General features: G+C 42.9%; 3 protein-coding genes across 3 annotated transcripts; 1 reads left to right on the top strand and 2 right to left on the bottom strand.

Moving 5' to 3' along the window:
* The first annotated feature begins 621 nt into the window (after positions 1-621).
* On the top strand, positions 622-9,800 carry inavaa (innate immunity activator a). The gene is made up of 10 exons (XM_040047405.1): positions 622-771; positions 4,510-4,607; positions 5,872-6,005; positions 6,132-6,254; positions 6,343-6,568; positions 6,658-6,711; positions 7,010-7,235; positions 7,441-7,590; positions 7,693-8,356; positions 8,899-9,800. The coding sequence occupies exons 2-10, from the start codon at positions 4,544-4,546 to the stop codon at positions 8,989-8,991; spliced, it is 1,734 nt and encodes a 577-aa protein (XP_039903339.1). The 5' UTR covers positions 622-771; positions 4,510-4,543; the 3' UTR covers positions 8,992-9,800.
* A 1,020-nt stretch (positions 9,801-10,820) lies between these two features.
* Positions 10,821-12,733, bottom strand: LOC120743892. The gene is made up of 6 exons (XM_040047892.1): positions 12,554-12,733; positions 12,004-12,454; positions 11,785-11,918; positions 11,593-11,706; positions 11,267-11,377; positions 10,821-11,179 (listed from the first exon to the last, which is right to left on the bottom strand). The coding sequence occupies exons 2-6, from the start codon at positions 12,154-12,156 to the stop codon at positions 11,074-11,076; spliced, it is 618 nt and encodes a 205-aa protein (XP_039903826.1). The 5' UTR covers positions 12,157-12,454; positions 12,554-12,733; the 3' UTR covers positions 10,821-11,073.
* A 1,960-nt stretch (positions 12,734-14,693) lies between these two features.
* rpl10a (ribosomal protein L10a) lies at positions 14,694-16,679 on the bottom strand. The gene is made up of 6 exons (XM_040047891.1): positions 16,561-16,679; positions 16,058-16,129; positions 15,887-15,967; positions 15,260-15,408; positions 15,000-15,172; positions 14,694-14,904 (listed from the first exon to the last, which is right to left on the bottom strand). The coding sequence occupies exons 1-6, from the start codon at positions 16,563-16,565 to the stop codon at positions 14,734-14,736; spliced, it is 651 nt and encodes a 216-aa protein (XP_039903825.1). The 5' UTR covers positions 16,566-16,679; the 3' UTR covers positions 14,694-14,733.
* Positions 16,680-16,918: the final 239 nt, after the last annotated feature.

Genomic DNA, 16,918 nt, shown 5'->3' with positions numbered 1-16,918 from the left:
GAGTAAACGTGCAACATTGTCTAAGGCAAAGTAATAATAAAAGGACCAGCATCAAATATAATAATAATAATAATAATAATAATAATAATAATGAATGTAAGCGAATTACATGGAAATGAATTACAAGGAAGATCACATGGTTAAATATAGCTTTGTGGAAACTAAACAGCAATTAAAAGTATATTTCTCTGTCATTTTAATTATGTTTTATTTATGTTAATGGGTGAATGGCTCACGCTGTACACAATTCTTCATTATCATGGCGGAGGAAAGAGGAGAGCGTGGTCTTCTCGGCCAGCACTTACCAGCCAGCTGTCCTGTTTTCTTTCTTTCTTTTAACAAAACTTTGCCTCTACCGCCTCCCTTTCGCCTTTTGTGCCTTTTCTAAAATGAAGCCCCCCCCTCAGCAGTCGCGTGCTGTGTCAACACGCAAAGCGTGTCTGGAAAGTCTGCAGCGTCGGACCAAACCAATACAAGAAGCGAGGGGGGCGTTGCAGACAGAAAACATTAAATCCCATTCGGTTAAGCCGAAATTACTCTATTTTACAAAAACGTGAGCTGTGACTTAAATGTAAGTTAATTTAAAAATGAATATTTTTACATAAATACTGAAGCAAAAATCAACAAAGCTCGCCCGTAGTTTGATCCAGAAAGTGGACTCGTCTGAAACAGATGTCCGGAGCTCTTCCCTCACATCTGACCAGAGAAAGTTTGAACTCTCGCTGCCTCAGGAAAGATGCTGATGTAGAGGAACAGACCGCGAGCTGAAACGTAAGTACAGACTATTTTCTGTGCGTTAGCAACACCCGCTAAAAAAGAAGAAGTCAGAAAATAACCGTCGATGTTAATGTAAACAGCAAAAAGGTAGGCAAAGCTGGAAGTTTTTATACAATTAAATTTTAGAGAAACGTTACTGAGCAGTTAGCCAAACTGGCTATTTGTGCGGTATATAATGCTTAAAACAGAAATAACTTCAAGGGATATGCTATTATGACACATCTAAACATTTCTCTCTTAATCTCTCCTTTAATCCATCATAGTTTAGATGAAAATCTTTTTCACTTTTTATTGCACTGCTCGTGTGCTTGCTTATTTTTACACTCATATAAAAGCGAGCTAAGCTAAACCATAAATATAATGTGCCTTGTGTTGATATGTGTAGATTAGTGAGCAGCTATGAAATGCTTATTTGATTAATGCGTCAGTAGTAACGACCCACTAGTATAATATGGTCTGGCGATGATACAGAGTAAGTACACTCACTCTCAGTACTTGAAAACATGCAAATCCAAGACTTTTACTTGTAATGGATTACTGGGGTGTGGTGTTTTTACTTGAGTGAAGCACTGACTACTACAGACCAGAAAAAGATGTCAGAAATACAACCACCAGACTCAATAATAACTGGGCTGCTAAATGAATGAACAGGTTGCTTTGAAAGATAAACAACCCTGCAGGACTTATGGTTGGGAAAAGGCTTGTCAGTACCAGCTGTTTTGTTGTCCTCAGCAGAAGAACAAACACAGACAGGCATGAAGTGTCACTGTGATGCTGGAGACAACACCTCTGTGTCGTCCTCCACTTCTTTTGTGAGTGGTGGGCACTTGAGCACTTGACAAGCTGTAACCACATCCCGGCGATGGTCTGAGATGACCATCAGTGTCCATTCAGAGGCTTCAGAAATGATGACTCAGAGGGACAAGGTGTCATGAATCATGATCACCCCCAGCCAGTGCTTCAGCCTCTGGAGAACAATGGAGGATCTCTTCTGGCCTTTGGTATTTACACTGTCACTGGGCTGTGACAGAGCTGGTGTGTCTGGTCAGCATATGGCCTCCAGTGACTGAAAGCAGATCGGCTTGGTGCTTATTACCCCTGCATTGTCTGCCTGAAAGTGTTGTTCTGAATGAAACTTGTCAGAGGAAAGATGCTGACAACATATCAAGTCTTTGATACCATTCCTTTTGAAGCTCATGCTATCACAGCCTCTTTTACTGCTCTTTTCAAACTCAGCACTGCTTCTTAAGGCAAGGATCTCACTCCAGTGATGTCCTTTGTAATACAATACTTCGTTTTTTTTCTCTTGCCTGCAACTCCCCCACTCTGATACACTTTTCTTCCAGCAGCATATATTGTCTACAGAGCGGATCCATTTTGCTGAATGGATTTTGGCTTTCCATGAGACTCTGAAAAAAAAAAGAAGGCATGCTGTAAAGTCGTTTGGTTTCTTCCATAGTATCAGCATTCAGAAGAGAATCTTAATTACAGGGTTCGAACAGGCCTCGGTCTGGTTTCAGGCAACCCTCACGGTCCCCGTTGGTAATTCCAGGGCCGACCACAGTGGTAATGAGCACGGAGGTGATGGCTGCAATCCAGGAGTACGCAGCTCCAGAGGCTCATGGGAAAGGGTGGTGGGGGAAGTCTGGGAGACAGTAAATCCACATTGTGATCTTTTGCCATAAACATCAACTTCCGTAGATGTTACACAGTCATGGTCCAGTGACCAGTGAGGATGAGTGGGACAGTCATCTCGTACTCCTGATGTGTTTCTAGGCAGACATCGTAAGCAGTGATCAAACACTTCCCTGAATTAAGATGTTTTGACTACATCAATCAGGTCTTCCGGGTGGAGACTGTGCTATCAGCAGCTTTACTTCAGGAAATGGACTGCTATTCCTGTCACAGTCAATCGTGAAAAGTCTTGGGGTTTTTTGGCGCTCCTTTACAGCGTAATGTCAACAATCCCACGGCTCCAGGTTCTTATGAAAGCTGTGACGAATGGCATCAGCGTTTTGGCAATAAACTGCGACTTCAAGTGAGAGTTTTTCCCAAACTCATCCACACACCCACCAACTCACCCACTCACTCACTCAATCAGCCTAGACCTCCGACCACAGACTCTTGTGAAAGTCTTCAGACAGTTATGGGGTGTAAGTGGGTAAATCCCACATTACCCTGTCTGTCTCTGATTACCAGGCTGGATTCCTGTTGACGTATTTAGCTTTAGATTGCTGCAGCATGGAGCCATGTGTCTGGGAGCAAAACCTTGCACCTTAAAATCTCAGCCCTGCTCCATTCTGATACTCTCTCGCTGTCTCAACAGCCTTGTCTCAATATTGACCCGGCACAGCCGCTCAAGCCACAGTTGTCAGCAGATATTGCGCCTGCAGCAGATTATTTAGGCTGGTTTTGGGACACAGGCCCTTTGTTGCAGTGTTGTTTTACTAACTCGAGCTGCTTAGCTGTGTTCCATTGTGCCACTGGCTGCTCATAGCTGTGTCAGTTCGCATGAGTTGCTGTTTTGAATGGAGAAAACCTATAGGACACACAATAATATCCTGTCAGAGAAGGTTTTCATTCACGCAGGCTCTGTGCCTTCCTTGTCTCTACAGGAAAAGGCCTGATACAATCACCAAACACAGGAGCTAAGGATTATACACAGAAGCCTTACTGTCATGTGGTGTCTATTTTCATGGCATCTTACCTCCCCTTTTATTCCTGACCAGTGACACATCATTCACTTTTCGAATGAGGTTTGGCTGGCCCAAAAAGTTTATGAATATGTGGCATTGATGCAAGGCAAGGAAATAACATCCTTTAACCATGTTAGAGACCATAATGTTGCCTCTTGTGATCTGCTAGCTTTTTTAGAAGAAGTCTGAGACATGTGAGATCCAAAATAAATTAAATGACCTACAAAATTGAGAAAATAAAGGCAGCATTCTCTGTCTCCGCTACCCTAAGGTAATATCAAGACAACAACCACACACAGGCTCATGGTCTGAATTTAAATGGCTGTCAGCTTGTTGAACGCTATTTCCAATTTGTTGTTGTCACTGTCTTTCTCTTCTTGCTGTCGTTCCACTCCACACCTTGTTTTAGTTCATTATTAGTCACATGTTTGCTGGAGAGCAACAATGGGACAGAGCGGGTCATAAACAAGAATTGTGTCGGCCAGGTTTTTGTGCTCAGCATTGCACAGGAGTCAGCAGGCACCTTGTGATCTGATGCTGCGAGTACAAGCCCAGCATTGAGACATTCTTCCACTTCAAAGCTCCCAGGGGGTTTTCTGGACACTGGTTGAATGGGAGCCGAGGAAGGGGTGCACAGGGGGAACAGGTGCAGTCCATAAGTGGGGTAATTCCCGCTGCCATCTGCTTTCTTTTTCGGGGTCTGGGCTCTTTAAACGCCCTCTGACACGCCTCATGGCGACACACTCCCCTAGCCGCAGCCGCAGCATGCCCCGTCACCATGGCACCGTGATTCAGATTAACCCCGCACATGTGCCGAGTCAACCGTGGGGGTCTGCTTCTTTTGTGAGTGAGCAAAGGGAGGGCGACAGGGGTGGAGGGGGGGGGGGGGGGGAGATGGAGAGCTGCACAGATAAGTGTGTAAAAAGGACACTTGCCAGTCTTTCACTTTTGTTAAGTGAAGCAGCAGAGACAGACTTATCGAATCCATGTGAGGGGGAATTTTAGTAATCTGAATAAACTTTGTTGTTTCCAACAGGTATATATAAAAAAGTCAAGAGCAGAGAGACACGATGACGGCCATCGAGAGTAAAGAAGAGATCAGCGACACGGACAGTGGGATTATCCTAAACTCCGGTAAGGACTGTACTGAACAGATGTCCAGTCAAGTATCTGCATCTTTCATTTTTGCAGATTTCATACTGTTACTTACAACTAAGAGTATAATGGAATTTGAGGCTCGTAACTATATTAACATTTGAGAAATGAAAATAAATAAATAAATCAGGTGACATTTTGTTAAATAAACTTATATATTTTTACTTTGTAAATATGTAATTGGGACATTTTGTCTGACTTTCCTCTAACATACTGCATCTTTAGCATTTTTTTAAAAGTTTGTTGCTATTTATCAACCCACGCTTTACATCAGTACTGATCTACTATATCTGCTGTAGCTCCAGTATCAATGCTGACATAACAAGATAGCAAACTTCTTAGACCGCTACTCAGTGTAAGGTTTCTGCGATAGCTGCCCTGTATGAAAAGTATTGGCAGTTTCTATAATGCTTAATCCACCAGTCTGTGCAAACAGAATGATAGTTTTAATGCTATAATATAATTAATGTTGATATTCATAAATGTTACAAAAAAGCAGAAAAAATGGCAAAGCAGATTATTATTATTTTTTATTATTAAGAAGCAAAATTGTTTGCATTCCTGAACAGAAAGTTAAGTTTTAGTTGTTTAATGTTATGCTTGAGTAATTTCTGCCTTCTCAGAGAAGTTCATTGTGCTGGCTCAACTTTGGGTTTATTTTATTTTTTAGCTTTAAATATGTTTTTAACAGATTTCTCAAATATTTGCATTTTCCTCTTTATAAGCCCTCTGTCTATTTTAACTCATTATCAGCTCACATAAGAATAATACAGTTTTAATATATGTGGAAGGTACTGTGTGTCTTTCTGACTCTGTGTCCGTCATGAAACTAATTGGAGGGGTGGAGCGTGGGCAAAGAAAGACTCCATTAAACTCTGTGGATTAGCCTTTTGTGGAAAAATTATCTGTGTTTAACTATAGTATTTAATATAGATTCATAATGTAGTGCATTTAAAAACATCTCGTCACAGCAGAGCAAATGTTAGCTTATATGACAGCATAAGATGCAGACGGGAAAGTACAATACAGCTTCAGTATTGTACATAATGACCGTGTTATACGGGGTATGAGAATAAATGTTTGCGCATCAGTTGTGCAGCACTGGCTGAACTGATAACAACACTTTATATACACTATATAAAATATAATAAAAAATATAAACAGTGAAATTATTTTTAAGTCATTTTAAGTCAAGTTCAGACGCAGACGCAGGTAAAGCCTGATTTTGTGTGTGTTTTTGCAGGTCCCGACAGCCCCACGTCCCCAGTGAAGGACCTCACCACCCACACCAGAGCCCTGAAGCTGAAGCACCAATCTCTGGAGGAGCGTTTGGAGATCTGCCTGCTGGAGCTCCGAAAACTCTGCATCAGGGAGGCAGTAAGTGACTCCTGGATTAAAGCATATAAACATACCTAGGCTAGTTTTCATGAAGATTAGCTTTAAATCAGTATTGAAGATTGCTTCTTTTTACATCATAACAATACTTTTGTTTTGTCCTCACAGGAGCTGACAGGTGTACTGTCCTCAGACTATCCAATGATGCCAGATGAGAAGCCACCACGTGTTCGGAGGAGAATTGGTGCTTCATTCAAGCTGGATGAAGGTCTGATCCATCTAGATAAACAGGTACAAACCACCATCAGTGTTAAGTGTTAGTGGAAAGAGTCAGCACATCAGCTGAGATGTAAGGTCAGAGTTTGTCTTTTTTTCATAGGACTCAGAGTTGCAAGCGCTGGAAACTGAATTGGCCCTTCAGCGGCAGATTTTTGAGGCAGCCCGCAAACTCTCGCTTGAGGAGAACCTCAGTAAGCCACAGAAGAAGGGCCGGCTGCAGCAGTGCAAGAGGGAGGAGAAGAAAGTGAAGGAACTGCAGCAGGCCGTGTTCCAGCATAGAATCAAGAGTGAGTGCAACTCACCCAGCGTCAGCAGCCAGAACAAAGGTGAGTGACTTTGCTGCCCCCTTCAGGCCAGGCTGTGCAATGTGCAGTGCACTTAATGGAAATGTAAAATGTTTGGCGTTTGTGTGCAGATCTGTGCATGTCTGATGACAGCTCACTCTCCGATGTGGTGGCGCTGGATGATGGTGAGCTGAAAATACATTTCTACCTGTATGATTTTAAGGTTATCATGACATTCATTTAAATATGCAGTAGAAGAAAAGTCAGCTCTGATAGAGCATGGTGTCACATTCAACATGCAAATCATTCTACATGTCTTTTTATGAAATTAATTGCGGGTCATGTGTAAAAACAAATATGGGTTTAAAATTCCAAAACTCACTTTAATAATGTGATTTAAATATTTTTAAAAATAATGAATACTCTACTGACTTGTTTTCCATTTAGAAATCATTATTTAATGTTCTCTCCAATCCTGTATAGATGTGGACATATCCAGCCCCCTTTCACCTCCAGTGTTGGACGCTTCATATTCAGATCCCCTTCAGCTGTCAGCCCAGACTGTGCAGACATCGCACCAGTCCTCAAGCGAGCTCAGTGTGGAGCACGAGCCCGCTCCCATCCAGAATTCCCCTTGGAAGGAGTCCAGTCTGGACCATCCTTACCAAAAGGCCACCAAACCTCCGTCTGCCTGCAGCAGCAGGTCCAGGTAAGGACTGAAGAATGCTAACAACTAGTGAAATACACTATTATACTCCAAGCTAGATTGTACCTTATTTTACAGTTTTCCATTTGATAGATGAACTTAGATGAAATCAGGTGTAATGTCAGCCTTCTTGTGCTGGATTAGCACATAGTAAAGCTTCCTTTTTCTGAATGTGTGCGATATCTCATGTCATGTCTCCTGTGTGCAGTAGCCCAGCAGCAGCCCAGGTGTCTGCAGAGAGCATCAGGATTCCTCTCACTCAGTTTGTGAAAAACTCTGCCCTGCGTCACAGCAGCTCCACCAGCGCCCCCTCCACCCCGGAGCTGTTCATACGCCGGCAGTACTCCCAGTCCTTCAGGTACACAGACAAGTTATGTCAGAGTCATTTGTATTATCAGAGGAATTAAAGACAATAATGCATGTATTAATGTTTCAAATTTTACACAATGTCCCTTCTCAGACTTCCAAAAAGAAAGCCATCTGACGTGGAGCGTTTCAGCTCAGAGAGCAGTCGAGGTCGAGCTAGGCTGCCCCAGCGACGCTGCGTGGCTGACTTCATGGTGCGCTCCCCGGAGTACTCTCCTCTGCGTCCTTACCAGTCCGGCTCTGAGGACAGCAGCTCAGAGCACTCGTCATCCTCTAGCATTAGCTCTCCTGGCAGGGAGAAGCCGACTGAGATCCCAAAGCTCTTCCCACCGCCTTACGGGTTCCACTTTGGAGCACAGAAGAAAGGAGCCTCTCATTTCCCCAGTATGCACAAAAATACGAGCACCAGTTATGTTAAGGCAGCGGCGGAAGATGGACCCCTCTCCCCGCAAGCTCCAGACATGGGGAAGTGCTTCATCTCTACTGTGGCACGCAGCACTCAGCAACGACAGTGGCAGGAGGGGACACCTTCACCGAGAAGCATCTTAAAGCCCCCTCCGCCTTACACCAGGCTCGTGCGGACGCCCTCGCTGAAAGAGTACCCAAACCACGCCGTGAGGCTGCTGCCCCGGGAGGTCGTATCAGAGGAGCTGAAATCGTGGCATCAAAGGAATCAGCTACAGAAGCTACTGCCAAGCTGCGGGGAACAGCAGAGCGTTATGAGCCCCATTTCACCTCACCTGCCTCCTTTTGCACAGGTAGGTACTGAACACGGTACCTTTTCATTTGACTCTTAACATATTAATGCATTGAAGCTGTTACTTTCGTAAATTAGATCAGTGATTCCAAAAGTGTGGGCTGGGATACTGCAAAGGTACTCAAGTTATTCAAAGTATGTGTGCTGTTATTTATATAAAAAGTCAGGTTAAACTGGTAGTAGGTGGTGGTTAGTTTGTGGTATTACTCGTTACACTGACCTAAATTTAAAGCTCTTTTATTGACGTTTGTGTCCTAGTGATATGTGGGTCACACGATGGCATTAATGCTTTGCATTGGACTGGGTAGCATTAGCAACTAAGAGCCAACAGCCTGTGTTTTTATGTTTTGGTTTAGGGTTTTGTTTTGTTTTTTCAAATACATCACTTTCTCTTGTTTTTTGATTAGAGGTTGCTTGGTCCCCATGGGATTTCTGGCAAATTGACACATTTTCACTTGAAAACAACATGAAATATTTTTTACTGAACTAGATTAGAGATCTAATGTATTTACAATGTGCTGGCTTTGTGACTTTTTTTCACAGGGTTCAGGTAACGTGGTTCTCCAGAGGGCTGTAGACGGGACTCCCCTTCAGTGGTTTGTCGCAGAGGATGCTGAGATTGTGAGCCAGGTGTAGCTGACACGCCTAAAACCCCCTGCAGTATGATGACTCATTCCTTTATTTATTAAGTCTTTGGACTCTCTGTGAGATTGTTTGTTGACATAATGCAGAAAACGTGAACCTGTTGGTATCACTGATTAATTTAATGTAAGGTGGTATGCCAGTTTTATTTATTTGGTAATACATCTGAGGTGAAATAAATCTGATACAGTTTCTTAGCTTATTTCAACAAAGACCATAAACTTGCTGTTGTTTGAAGACCTTTTTTTGTGGCTGGAACACATTTTGCACATGCAGTTCACCCACAGTAGATTTAAAATAGCTTTCCTCATTTCTAATATAATTTTTGACTTATATTCTATATTTATTATTTAAATACCCCCCCCCCCCCCTTTGCAACATAGACTTATCACTAAAACTATGATACGCCACCTATAAGCACGCACAGCAATGAGTTTTTAAAGGTATATGTGTAGATATACATAGTGAAATCTGTCTGATAATGATGTGAAGTGAGCTGAATCTTAACATTTGAATCTTGCTTATTAACTCCTATTAACCACTGATGCCTTTAAGGGTAATTTTGGTGAAAGTTTTCACTGCGGTATGGTGTTTCTTACTAACCGAGTGATTGTATCAGTTTTGATATGTTTTGTATATTTATAATAAAAATATTACCAAAATGACCCATCTGAGTGTATCCTGCCTCTCGCTTTATGTATGGGCTCAAAGTGTGGTCATAAATATTTTGTACTTGTAAATCAGTTTTGTGTGTGTAAAAAGAATTTGTGTGTGCGTAAAAAAGATTTGTGTGTGGACTTAGCCAAAAAGTTTGTGTGAAACTCTGCACTCAAGTTTCAAGTTACAAGTACGAATTTTGACCCTATTTTTCTTCCTTTCATCTGATTGGCCAATGTCATGTCAATCACAAATTTAATAATCTAATAGGAGAACAGAGGGGTTTGGCTATTGGAGGGGTGCTTTATGGAGCTTCATGTCCTGAGGGAATAAATGCTTTTACATGCCAGTCCAGCGTTTTCCTTCATCACCACCAAGGAAAACAGTCTGTGGTGATTTTTGTTTCACAGGTTTACCTGGTTCATACAGGGACCTCCAAAGCCTGGGGGGGGCAGTGTTGTGGAAATGACACAGTCTTCACTAGTGGAGATAGTTACAAAGCTTTCTTCGTTATGAATTAACGATCGATGTTTTTATTGAACATTTGAAGATAAAAAACAAACAAACAGAAACTCTTGTAGAGGACATAAAGTCAGAGATAGAAACGACAAGGAGCAGGTGCATCTAGTACAGGTAGAGCTGCTGCAAAAACCCACAGAGCTCAGCAGCCAGCGCAACTAATTCTGGATCCTTTGCTATTAGTTAGCATTAGCAGCACATGCTGCATCCGATGTGTAAGGACCTTTATGCTGAGCACTGTGACTCACAGCAGTGGTCCCGGGTCAGCCCTGACTTTGTGTTAAACTAATCCTAAAGTAACAATGGTATTTCTAACCACTGATATACCACAACTTTTTCCGTTCAACAGCTGCTGAAAGTTACGGGGACCTAGCTTCTATCAGACATTTATATAGAGATCCTCCAGCTTCAAACTGTGTCACCCTTCAAGGACATGCAGTTTAAAAAAGCGCCCCTCAAACAGCCAAACCCATCTGTTCGCTGATTGGATTGTTAAATTTGTGATTGACATGACATTGACCAATCAGCTGAAAGGAAGAAAAATAGGGTCAAAATTCGTACTTGTAACTTGAAACTTGAGTGCAGAGTTTCACACGTATTTTTTGGCTAAGTCCACACACAAATCTTTTTTACGCACACACAAATTATTTTTACACATACAAATCCTGATTTACAAGTACAAGATATTTATGACCACAATTTGAGCCCACATTTATGACAGCTGAACTGGATGAGCAGCAGAAAATGGATGGATGTTACCAAAATGTATGATTCCCTGTGACAAACACAATGAACGACCAAAAGCAGGGCATCAAAAACCATTTTATCTTTGTTTACAAATAGCCTTCAATTGTCGACGCACTAATTCACGTGAAGCACTGGTGACTGTGTTTCATGAAACTACCACAAGAAGTAACTCAGTGTTACGACACAGAAAATCACAAACGTGCACAGGAGAACCAACCGGCAGCGCTGCAGCCAGTGAGTCAGAGGATGTTGCCTCCACCTGAAGAGAGCAGTCGGTCAGTGTTTATCCAAAGTTATCAGAAATAATACACTTCTGAAAAAGAACAAACATGACGTGTCCACTTACGTCCCCACTGTGGAGATCCGTCTGCAGATATTTGCCATCTTTTTCTCCCTTCCTTTGTTGGTTAAGACTGCTTTGCCCCTGTGTCTGTGCCGCAAAGTATCCAGAGAGAAGCTGTAAATATAAAAGCACATTCCTCAGTTCCAACTTCTTGAAGCTTGTGATGCTTTTTTGTTGATAAAGTTGCTAATGCTGACTTTAGTAAGAGCTGTATTTGTTAAACTAGACACAGCAGCAACCAATACTGACACGAAACGCTTCAGAAATTGGTCAATACTGCAGGCTGTTGTGCCTCTCAGTTAGTCCACCTCCTCTGAATAGTGCCATACTTTTTGCTCAGAGTCTTGCTGTTGTTCACTGGTTTTGATGGGGGGCTCTCTGGGGTTAGGATGGGAGCGGGTCCTGGAAGAGCTTCTGATGGAGTTTCATCTGGATTGTGCGGCCTGAAGTAAGACATGTTCGTGATAAATGTTACCATGTAGTTAGGATACCAAAAAATATGCCTGTTGGCTCTAGTTCACCTGTCCTCCACTGAGTAGCTGTCGTCCTTGTTCATGAAAGAGCAGCTGGACTCTGAGCTCATGGGAGACGGGCAAGAAGGGACAGCCTTCTTGCTGGAAGAGAGACGCTTTCTGGAGTCTTGCTTTTTCCTATCCTGGAGACAAAGAAGACCCTCCCTGTGGTTTATAGCTGATAACATGAGAAAAAGCAGGAAGGTTTATTCAGGAAACTTCCCTTACCTGAGTTTGGCTGGAAATTACTGATACACAGACCCTTCTACGGATGTGCTTCTTGTTAAAAAACAAACAAACAAACACACAGATAAAAGGCAGATTCAAGTTCAAAAGATTGCTTAAACCTACATTAGACGTTACAAGTATCCAAATATGCATACCTGCTGAGTATCTTTCTTTATGTTGTCACTTTCCTCTGGATCTACAACAATAAATCCAGCAATTACTCAAACTTTGCACACAACTGCAGAAGAAAACAAGTGACAAGAAACACGCCACTGATGCAGAAACCTGTGGAGGCTCTGGGATCTGTGATGTTTCTGCAGGAGCTCTGCTGCTGCTGCTGCATCATCATCCTTCTGGCTTCTTCCAGCTCAGCTAGATTTCTGTCATATCGCTTCCTCAGGCGCTCCACGTGAGCCACCATGAGTTCCACTGCTCTACTCACTCGAGCCTCCTAAACAAAGCAGGAAATAAAGAGAAAACTCCTACTCCCGGTGCTGGTCCCAATATAGCAGTAACACTTGTTTTTAACTGAGCCTGACCCACAGTGTACCTGATGCACGGCACCGAGCACCTCTGCTGTGTTAGAGATCCGTTCCACGGTGCCTCCGAGGATGTCCAGGGACAGCTCCAGCTTCTGCAGGATCTCGCTGCGCTTGTTGTCCAAACACAGGCTCTTCAGTATCTGAAATCCCACAGGATCACACTTGTATTTGCAGCCTGCTGGGACCAAAAGGACTCACTACAGATAATAGCCTGCTACGTACAGTACCTCCAGGGTCTCCCTGCCTCTGCTCAGCTCTAGCTGGATGTTCTCCTCAGCCAGGTTACGGGCGTGCTCCTCCGCCTGCAGCCTCTGCTTCAGGGTGTACTGATCACAGCGGAGAGACAAGGCGATCTGAGAGAAAGCCGTCTAGGAGAAGAAACAAAAATATAACAACTTCATTCAAGTTCTCAGTGTCCTCCTGCATTTCAGATACCTGTGGCTCTGCCTGGTGTTGAGATTTAAGCATAAATAAACTTTAATGAAACCGTAGCTGTTCAGAAATACAGAAATCTTGAACTTATAATCAAATAACCCACATCCTGTGTGTAAATTTTCAAGTGCAGCACATTAAAAAACAAAGTTTAAAACCTACTGAATGGATTTAATAAAGGGGAAGTGTAGACTACTTACCTCCAAATCCTTCTCTGACATCTCTACACTGTTAGGAAACAAGAAGTCTGACAGTTTGATATCACTTCTAATTAAATCTGGCGGTTATCATTTGGTTGTATTTGTACGTATGAATGTCACCTATTGAGGCCGACGCGCTCTATGATGGGCAGCTCACTCCAGCTTGCGATTGGCGGCTCCTCTTGGCTAGTTTCTGTTAAAAAGTTCAAACTGATTTAGAAACTTTTTAGACCTTTTAAAAAAATTATTATTCTTAAGCCATTAACCTTCTCCGCTGTCGTCACTGTCCGGCATGTTGGGCAGGTTGTAGCTGCTTATCTCTGCCTCTGGCTGAAAATATTTGAAAGACATTATCAGCCCTCCGAGGTGTTAAATGACTGATTAAAGGAACGGGTAGGACAGCTGGTTAGACTCACCTCAGCGCTCATTACTGCGTCAGCCTCTTTCACCAGAGTTAATCCAAATGTCAGAGAAAGCCTGATTACAGTATTCAGATTCACTTCAGAGTTCACAGTGGACTCTTCATCATTTGTGAAAGCACAAACATATTCTCACGGGTCAGTGTTTGGCTCATTTGCTCCTCAGCCTTTCTCCAGTCCTGAGAATAGATAATCCTATTAAGAGATCCACAGTCAGACCAGAATAGGACGACTGGCCCAAGAGGCTCATGGGAAGCTGTGTTTTTGTATGTGGTAAATTAAAACTAGTGTTGTACCAGTTAATAAATCAAATGCACCAATTCCACAGTTCACCCTGCATCCATACTATATAATACACCATGTTATACTACACTCTATATTCTTGTAGAAGCAAAGGGAGTAGCTTGTTCACTTAATCTCATGAATAAATAATTAGGTTTTAAAGGTTTCAGCAGGACAGGACACAAGGGTACAGGGGTCCCATGAGGGGATTACATAGATCAGGAACCGTAGATCTTATTAACACTCTGCTTCCCGTTTTTCACTCTACATACACATTTGTGATCTGCATCAGTCGAATATTAGACCTTTATTTATCCAAGGCCATTGGAGGACAGTTCAAGCTTTTTGCACTGTAGAGGCTGGTGAGAAAGTGTTTCATTTCAGGCCGTGTCCATACGAAATGACAACAAACATCTTGAGGTCCAGCTAATGCACGCCAAAGCAGACCGACAGAGACACCTAATGGCCATGCACCAAATATTTGGGATGAATACCCAGGCTCACTGGACTGGGTTGGTGGTTCAATCCCAGGGCACTCTGGTATTCCCGCTGAGCCCTGAGTTGGCCCTGATGTGTTCATAGAAGGGTGCATGTTGAGGGAAGAAGCTTAATGGTAGAATGAGGCATGAAAACCTGAGGCCCTTCCTGTCATTTCTCCCAAAACCTGAATTTCACTACATTATACAGAATAAAGTTAACAGAGTTATGTAACTATGTATTACACCGTTACACATAAGTGAACTTCAGATCATCAGTTAGTGATACAAGACCTCAGTAATGAAATCTAAAAAAAATAAATCACTCAGAGCAGCCGACTTTGGAGAATCTCCACTTTTATTAATAGAAAAACTGTATTTAGTAGAGGCGCTGGGGTTTGCCCATGGTGCTCTTGACGTAGAGGGCACGCACGTTCTGCCAGTTCTTCTTCAGCAGCGACACCAGGAAGTTGACAGCCAGGTGGATGTTGTACACAAGTTCGTCTTCTGTCATCTTCACATGTCCTACGGCCACAGCCAGACAAAGCACCTACAACGAGCAGCAAGGTTACTCCACACTGATCAACTTCTTCAAACCAAGTGTTAGATAATGAAACCATAAAGCCAGGAAGCAGCAGAACACACCTTCTTCATCTGGAATTTGATGGTGGACTTGACTTCATCCACCTTTGTGTTCAGGTTCTCATTGTGGGTGAGCAGTGAGGGGAACTTGCCGGCCTTGTTCAGCCCAGGACCCAGGATACGAGGGATCTGCTTGATCAGAGACTCAGAGGCCAGGAAAGCATCATACTTCTTGGCTGGAAGAGGAAGAAACAAGCACGTTAGGAAGCCTTGACAGACTTTGGTCACAGATGAGGCAGTTTGTAATCTTGTGGACACCGTACCGAGCTTCTTGACCAGCTTCTTGTTCTTGTTCAGCTTCTTCAGAGCCTCGATGTCCATGTGTGGCATGTCGGCAGCTTTGGCCTCGTCGCAGTGCTGCTGGTCTCCCAGGATGCACACGGAGAACTTTGGCCTGGGGAGAGTCTTCAGCCTGCATGTCAACAAAACATTTTTAGTGACTGTGCTCACAACCACATTTCAACCTCTGAGAAATAATAAACTCATTCAACATGTGATGATATAATTTGACCCTTTATGAGACCACCTGACTTTACTGTGGAGTAGAAAAAGTCTTACCCATACCACCACAGGGGCTGGCGTCCAGCTGACCTCTTAGGTAATACAAAGCAAATTGGTCGGCATGAGGGCGTGAACTTAGCAGCTCAGCCACTCAAAGCCTCCCCTCATGTTTTAAGACCCAGGGTAGGGGTCCGCCTGCTTCGCCTTCCCCAGCAGAAAGCTGAGTAAGCTCAGTCAGACTACCCAGAGTACTTCTCCATGTCTGCTCCTGGCCTGTCTGGACTTTGATTTTTAATGTACTACATGGCCGTTAAACAGGCCGCTGTGATAATCAGACAGGGCTGGAGACACACAGGGAAAAGGGTGGGTGAGACAGTAAAAGGTCGAACCTGACAGTGCCGGAGAAACGCTTGTCCTTCTGGGGATCATAGTTTTTCAGGCTGATCTGAAGCTCCACCGACTCCACAAACCTACAAAGAGATGACAGGTTACACACATGTCCGGTATTTTCAGTATTACACTTTAACCATTGGTTATCACAGCTGTTCGGATCTGCTTACTTCCTCGGCTTGGCCACGGAGCCCTGCAGGACCTCCTTCACGGCTTCATATAAAGTATCCCTGGAGACCTTACTGTAATGTAGAAAACGTCAGGAAAAAAGTTAACGTCACTAGAAATACCACCAAGAGAAATAAGACGGCTAATGATGCTAAAGCACAGCGCTAAAAATTCACCAAGCAGCCACAAAAGTCGTGAAAAAAATATGTGCCGGTTATTTAAGAGCATTAAACTAAACAGGTAGAGATTAGATGAAGACTGTAAATGTATTTTAAATATGGGGATGACGACGGATTACATTTGAGAAACTTAGCGCGCTGACGGTGCACCGGCGATGAACCGGTCCCATGCCGCACCTTTAACGTCAATAAACTACAACATACCATGAAATACAAACAAAGCCGGACAATATTACGACTCTACGTATCTAGAAGAATAACACAGTAGAGAAAAGCGCGTTTAAAATTAGTTTTTTAATCATTTATTGGGAAAAATGCTGCCTGACCTCATCTTGGTAGCTCGTCGCTCTCGTCGTGCTACGCTGGAAAAGGAAGTGACGTCGTACGTTACGCGACATAAAGGCGATCCGTGACGTCATCAGAAAGCGCGAGCTTTTTTCTTTTTTTCCCAATAGAAATCAACAAAATCTATATCATAAAACAGCAAGCATAAAAATATCTGTTTAGTAGTAATTGAAAAAGGTGTGCCTGTGAAGAAACATATACATAAAAATAAAATACCTGTAAAACTACAGAAAGATTCTTACCTACTTATAAAGCTAAATAGTTACATAATAGCTACATAATTCAGCTGTCTTTGTCAAACTTTGTCATTACAGTTTTTATGCTGTTGTAAATTATAAT

Source organism: Simochromis diagramma, unplaced genomic scaffold (genome assembly GCF_900408965.1).
Source record: "Simochromis diagramma unplaced genomic scaffold, fSimDia1.1 OVJJ01000387.1, whole genome shotgun sequence".
Taxonomy (NCBI): domain Eukaryota; kingdom Metazoa; phylum Chordata; class Actinopteri; order Cichliformes; family Cichlidae; genus Simochromis; species Simochromis diagramma.
The sequence above is the reverse complement of the archived record's forward strand: the minus strand, read 5'-3'. Positions and strand labels throughout refer to the sequence as shown.

Coding starts and splice junctions, on each gene's coding strand:
- inavaa (XM_040047405.1), top strand. CDS start 4,544: ATGACGGCCATCGAGAGTAAAGAAGAGATCAGCGACACGGACAGTGGG. Junction 6,006..6,131: donor AACTCTGCATCAGGGAGGCA/GTAAGTGACTCC, acceptor TTGTCCTCACAG/GAGCTGACAGGTGTACTGTC. Junction 6,712..7,009: donor TGTGGTGGCGCTGGATGATG/GTGAGCTGAAAA, acceptor AATCCTGTATAG/ATGTGGACATATCCAGCCCC.
- rpl10a (XM_040047891.1), bottom strand. Junction 15,968..16,057: donor TCCGTGGCCAAGCCGAGGAA/GTAAGCAGATCC, acceptor ATCTCTTTGTAG/GTTTGTGGAGTCGGTGGAGC. Junction 15,173..15,259: donor GAAGCTGGTCAAGAAGCTCG/GTACGGTGTCCA, acceptor TTCCTCTTCCAG/CCAAGAAGTATGATGCTTTC.
- LOC120743892 (XM_040047892.1), bottom strand. CDS start 12,156: ATGCATATTTGGATACTTGTAACGTCTAATGTAGGTTTAAGCAATCTT. Junction 11,919..12,003: donor TAATTTCCAGCCAAACTCAG/GTAAGGGAAGTT, acceptor CTTTGTCTCCAG/GATAGGAAAAAGCAAGACTC. Junction 11,378..11,592: donor AGCAAGACTCTGAGCAAAAA/GTATGGCACTAT, acceptor TTATATTTACAG/CTTCTCTCTGGATACTTTGC.